At 40.2% G+C, this 6,546-nt stretch overlaps 1 protein-coding gene across 1 annotated transcript in view; it reads right to left on the bottom strand.

Annotated features, from left to right (window-relative positions):
- The window catches only part of LOC112156750 (zinc finger and SCAN domain-containing protein 2), an 11,245-nt gene extending 5,351 nt beyond the window's left edge, over window positions 1–5,894 (bottom strand). The window contains exon 1 of the mRNA XM_024289082.2: window positions 4,286–5,894. Within this exon, the coding sequence (XP_024144850.1) occupies window positions 4,286–5,636 (1,351 nt within the window). The 5' untranslated portion in view covers window positions 5,637–5,894. The remainder of the gene's footprint in view (window positions 1–4,285) is intronic.
- Between the last annotated feature and the right edge of the window lie 652 nt (window positions 5,895–6,546).

Below are 6,546 nucleotides of genomic sequence, written 5' to 3'. Positions count from 1 at the left end.
CATTGATAATTTAACATGCATCAAAGTTGCTGCCTGGTGCTTGTCCAAAAGTGTCTTTTTATAAAAAAAAAAAAAAGCAGCCACATGTGGGAGGAGTTTAACTTGTATGACATGGATGATGAGAGATCAGGTTTATTTATTTTACAGAGTCCTAAAATAAACAATGGTAAACACGTTTCCATGTCTGGGTTTTTGAGTTTATTCAAAGATTTTCCTGGTATATGGAAAAATCTGAAAAGATTTTCCTGTCTGTTTTTTTTTCCTGTGGAAAAAACCCCAGCTACTGCGTGTGCCTGGTGGGGTGGGTGTAGGGGTTATTGCAGCGGCAAGTAAAGAATTTAAAGCTTTAAAATTCTTCAATCCATCAAGTTTATTTAAAGATGCAGTGCCCAATGACGCACTTTTGTTCTATGAACATATTTAGTATTTTTTTATAGGAATATTCATGAGATAAAAGATGTTATTAGTGCTTTGTTATCATAAATAGGCCTCAATGATGATATTTTTTATGTATTATGTGTGTTTGTGCTTTAAAGTACTTTATATTTGTTTTACTAAAAATATTTTGTAAAAGTTTTCAGAAAATACATTTTTAGCTTTAAACTAGATAGTTTTGCTTTTTATTGATACGAAAAAACCTTTACACGAGCCAGACCGTGAGCTTTGTGATTTGTTACACTTCCATCGTCGATTATTTGAAGATACTTTGGTTTCAGGATTGGTGACGTTTTCCCAAACACAGGTACTATGCAAAATATGCCGAAAACTACAAATGATTTAAATAAAACTGTCCCAAGGAAGTGGAAATGTATTAGTATTTTTGTTTTGACATTTGTCAGTTTATCGCAAGTCATACTATGATCACAGTTTCAAGCACAGATTTTGCATGTCGCAGATTTTTTCATGTTGTGCAGGCCTATCAGACGGTAAGGAATAAGACGGCATGCTTGTTAAGGGAGTGATGATATCATCTGCCTGTCTGCCCAGTTTTGTGCGGCTGTGCCAGCTGAGAGAACATTTTTCTTTGATGTTTTGGGTCTTTGAAGCTCGTGCATCAAAGTTTTAAAATTATTTTGTCAATGCATGTTTTTCTTTGGGCTTTTCCTGTCTGTGGTACGTATTGCCAGTAGAAAGCAACTTCCAGCACAACAACGCTACAACAACCTGGAGGATAGGGCTGAAACAATTATCTGAGTGTTTAGATATTCGCAATCTGTTCCCAAAAAAAAACAAACAAGTAAGAAATATTTCCAACATCTGAGTGGAGTGTAGCAAAAATACACTTCAAGCTATGTAATTATGACTCTTAGATGCAGAATCATGTTAGATTTTTAAGTACATAAGCTAAATAGAACCACATGAGGTACTGCGACAGGAAGATAAATACACCTTCAAGGTAAAGGTATAAATGATGGTGATGAAATACATATTCTAATTTTCATGTATCTAGTCGAAAGTTAAACATAGCTAGCATTAAACATTAGATATTTAATGGTAAGAATGGTGTTCAACCCATGAATTTTCTGTCTCAATTCGTGAATCTAATTGGATCGCCATTTGAGTAACAATCCACAGCTCTACCGGACATAGAGAGACTGCCACAATCTTCGTAGACACTCAGCCCACCCAGCAAGCAACAAAGGCGGAGAAAAGAGAGGAAGCAGAAACAAGGCTGCCTGTCAGGCCCAGATCCTCAGCTATGAAAACAACAGCACAGACTCGCATTACCAAGCTTCCTTCTCTAAAAAAAACAGATCCATTACCCACAAAGTAGATGAATTGGAAATATAAACTGACAAAAACAGCCTTATGTGGAATTGAAGCGTCATTTTCATCAGTGAGACGTGGCTTCATCTGCATACCCTCGACGCTGCGATTGAGCCACATGTTACACCAACAGGAGAGAGAAAAAGGCTTGGGTAAAAGCAGAGGAGGGGGTCTTTGTGCTTATGTGCACAGGGAGGGGTGCAGGAACAGCAGACTCTGTGGAGGAGGTCGTCGACCAAGCTCAGACCCAAATGTGAAGTAACTGTGAGATTCCTTCAGCGACAGACTCCCCCCCCCTCTCAGTCTGGGCTCCTAGAATCAGTCGCTCCGTAAGAAGAAGAAGAAGCGCCGCTCTTCCGGGGGTTTCTCCCGTGTTATTTAACACGAAAGTTTATCGCAATAGTCTCATTTCACTATCGAAAAAAAGTAATATCGCAATAACGATAATTATCGTTTTATCGCCCAGCCCTATTCTGAAGCAGAGGGAACATGCAGCAGTTTTTAAAAGGTTCCAGACCGAACAGGAGGATTAACCTGCTGGATTTAGAGCAGAAACCAGAAATTATAATAAAAATGTTGGCTTGGAGATGAGGTGTCTTTCATGTGAGGTTTACTTTCTCCATTGTAGCCTCATACTCTCAAAACATTTGAGACCCCTAAATTCCACAAAGTAGTACAGAGAATTATTGGTCAATGTTGGTCAGAATGACATACAGTTGGGGGAAGAGGAGAGAAAAAAAAAACCTAGATTAAATAGACTAATAATCAGAAGCTTAAGCTGCAGTCACTTCCTCATTCACCACTCTGTTTTTTCTTGTGTTCCTTTAGCATGTCAGAGACCAATGACTGACTCAAAATTTGTTCTACAAAAGTGTCACGAGAAGGGAAAAAATGACTTACTTTCACACTACAAATCTCATAAGCCATTTAAATTAACCACCGCGATGTGTGAAAAGAATGAGCGACTGTCATTTCTAGTGCTAGCAGTCACTGCTAGCATCAGCAGTGACTAGGGGTGTAAAGGATCACGGATAATCCAGATCACAAGCCACGGTTTATCACACGCGTGTACCACATACCGCTTAAACCCCCACCCCGCTGCACGTGCATAATTCAAATCAATCATCCTCTCACATTGAATGCAATTTGCGTCAAATTCATGTAAATCGTCTTTGTTTTAACAAGTGCTAAAGTAGTTACTTGACAGTTCTCCAAAACTGTGTGAACTTGAAGCTCCATGAGGAAGAGGTACCGTCAAAAACTTTTCTCGACTTCATCATGGTGGGTGCGGATGATAAAATATCAGGTTAATTTAATCTTAAAGAGCTGAATAAAAGCATCAGTACACGTTTCCATGTCTGGTTCAGAGAATCTCCCGGTTAGGATCAGCCATAGCAGCAGCTGTCCAGCACAGGAGACAGCTAGTGCTCCGTAACAGGGACGTGTGCAGTCAGGGGACGACAGTATGGCAAGCGAAAGGGATCCTAAATCATCAGGCAGCGCCATATTTTACGGATAACAATTATTTTAAATATTTAAATGTTCCCAGAGTTAGTTTCAATAAAACAATTAATACAAAATAATTTAAAGTTGAATTTTAACTGTTTTATCTACAAATTAATTTGGGCATCAGCATTTTAGGGGTACTCCAGATAGATTTGGTATTTTCAACACTATTTTTAAGCATTCTTTTCATTCTTTTCTCAGTTTTTGTAGATTTGGTCTCAAGACGCGTACATGTAATAAAAAAAACTACATGTTTTAGCATTTCGTTTATGTTCAAAAGTTTAAAGATGTTTTGTTTTTAGAAATAGGCCTTGATGAGCAAACATTATTAAATATTTGTTTTGAAGCTTTTCCAAAAATTATTTTTAGGCTTTTATCTTGCTGCTTTTTGCAGTTGTTTTATTACTGATCCGAAAAACGATCCAAACCGTGACACAATCTGAACCATGAGTTTTGTGATCTGTTACACCCCTAACAGTGACTGTTGTCCATGTCAGCACCCTGCATGGTGAGGATATGTTTTCTTCTGCTACAAATGTGATGAATTAAATTTTAAAACCAACATGCTAACTCGTGAGAGAGCAAAGATGCTACTCTGATCTCCCACTGATCCAACCACGGTTAAAAAAACAATTTTGAAAATATATGTAATGTAATTGTTTTGGTTTATGGTTAATTTCTTTTTGTCATTCTGGTTTGTAAAAGATTTGAATGCCTGTTTTCAAAAAGTTAATTTCTATGAGCAACTGTTTATTTTGCACATCACTTAAAAACTTCATTATTATTTTTGTTTCACTTAAGTTTAAAACAAAGCAGAAAAAGTATTAAAATATATTGGTTTAGTATCTGCATCGGCTGCAAGAGGCTGGAAAACATCAGCTATCGTATCGGTTGTAAAAAGTCATTGTTGTGAATCCCTACTAGGAAATATGATGAAATCCAACTCAGGTCAGAACCCATATATACCTGTACATGAGATGGGATTAAAAAAACAACAAGGTACAGTACTTACCATCGTCCTCTGAGTCGGAAATGACTACTTCATTATTTGCCAGTTCTTCTTCATCTTCCTCTTCTTGTAATGGAAACACAAGTGCTCCTGATGCTTTTCGCATCGTTTGCAGTTTCGCACTCCCAGCGTGACATGGCTGGCCCTCCTTAAAGTAGTGGATAAGATCATCCTCAGATCCATCGCGCGCGTTAGTGATTCCACACTCCTTGAAGGATTTTCTTATCATTTCTGGGGTGATTTCTTGCCAAGCTGATATTATCCACGTAACTACCGAACACAGTGGAGGCGCTTTCAAATTCCCGTCAGATGTCCATTCCTTGTCTTCGTCCCCGACCACCCATTTGTCATATAAATCTTGAAGCTTGTCTTTGAAGGGCTTGTTCCAAACATCAGCAGGTTGGCCGTACTTGGTGCAACCACCAGGGATAACCGCCGTTGACATGTTATATTTCTTCAGTTCTTCGTTTGTTTCATTGCTGATGTGACAGTGGTATGCATCCCAGATAAGAAGTCTCTTCTGGAAACAAAAGCCACCGCAAACTTTCTGACACCACATTTTTGTCAGGTCTTGATTCATCCAACCGTTTATTGAGGTCGCCACCACAGCTTCTTGGACATCCTGTAGTCCTTCAACTTCTTCCTTTGCGTCCCGAAATACAATAAACGGCTTTAATTTTGTGCCATCTGCTTTCGCTGCCAACGTCACGATGAAGTGAGATTTCTCGTGACCAGGTGTTTTTATGGTAACACTAGCAGTGCCAGCTGGTTTGACTGTTGTTGGTCCTGGCATGTCAAACCAAGCCGATGTCTCGTCCATTGCAATAATTTCACCATCCTTGATTTCATCTGTGGTTCTCTTACTTGCAACAAACATGACAAAAGACACAAGTTTGTCAACTACTTGTTCTGGATCCTTCTGCACCAGCGCTGGCTTCCGACGGAGCAATAACTGATGGCGTTTCAGAAATTTATCAAGCCAACCAGCACTGGCTGTGAACGTTTCTTTTCTCTTTGAATCGTCATTAATCTCCAAATCAAAAATCTTCTTGGCTTTCAAGCGAATCATCCTCCTGGAGACACGCGCACCTTTCCGTCTTTGGTCAATAATCCACATCAACACCAGTTTTTCTAGCTTGTCGCTGGCCTTCTTTGCACCTCCTCCACGCAATCGTTTGCTGGCTCCTCTCTTTTCTGCAGCCATCTTCTCCAGATCGCCCGCCTGCTTGCGCCAGTCTCGGATGCGTTTAGGGTCCACCCCGAAATGTCGAGCGGATTCCTCGCCTGAGTGTTGGTGGGCGTATGCCACCGCACGAAGCTTGAAGGCTACGTCGAACGAGCGTTTCTTCCCCATTGCTATAATAGTTTAAGACACAAAGGTATCACAGACACCCGGGGAAGATGGCGGACCTTAAAGGGGCTCGGCCACTGTTGGAGACCGGCGGCTAACACGAACGAGCACACTAGAGCCGACAGCTACTGGAAATGGGCGTTAAAATTTGATACAATTGGAAGACAAATCTTATTTAAAATTAGCTAATTATTGTCCACTTGAACTTGAATCAAAATATTCTGGACGCTGAAGAAGGGCTTATTTCCGAGGTTCAAGCGAACATACCTATTGTGCGGAGCTGTTGTTTCCTGATATCCAGCAGTCTGCGCTGACGACAGAGCTCCGGCTCGTTCTGGACGATGCTTCCTTCGCGGTGTCTGGAGCTCTTTTTAGCTGCAGCGGCAGCAGAAAGTTCCTTGATGACCGTTTCCCACCGAGGTTCCGATGACATCGTTCCTGCACCTCAAACTCACACCAAAGTCCTCTGAACAGCAGCAGCTCCGATCATCTGCTAGTCTCACAATCACAGCCACGTTGTCTTTACGTTCAACACGCATTCACTCATTTACGACACTTTGGGAAGTGCTGAGAGTTCCGACACGAACCATGTATTGTTCTTTTATGTCCAAAAACCTCACAAACGTCCGAATAAAGCACCACCGTCGCCTGAAAACAAGCTAACGCTGCTAACAAGCTAGCGCCTCGTGCCGTTCTTCTTCTGTGGTTTATTGGTGGTTCGTAAACAGCGTTACGGTAATTAGCGCCAAAAGCTGGTCTGGAGTGTGATTCAAAATGTCTTCCTTTGCATGAAATGTAAAACAGGAAAACATATTTTAATAAACACAAAATAAATAAAATTTTAGTTAGCAATTTTAGCATTTTAGTGATATTTTTCATTCAAATATTGTTTTTGTATGAAACCCCAATTTTT

Source organism: Oryzias melastigma, linkage group LG2 (genome assembly GCF_002922805.2).
Source record: "Oryzias melastigma strain HK-1 linkage group LG2, ASM292280v2, whole genome shotgun sequence".
Lineage (NCBI taxonomy): Eukaryota > Metazoa > Chordata > Actinopteri > Beloniformes > Adrianichthyidae > Oryzias > Oryzias melastigma.
This window is presented reverse-complemented; position numbering and strand designations above follow the sequence as displayed.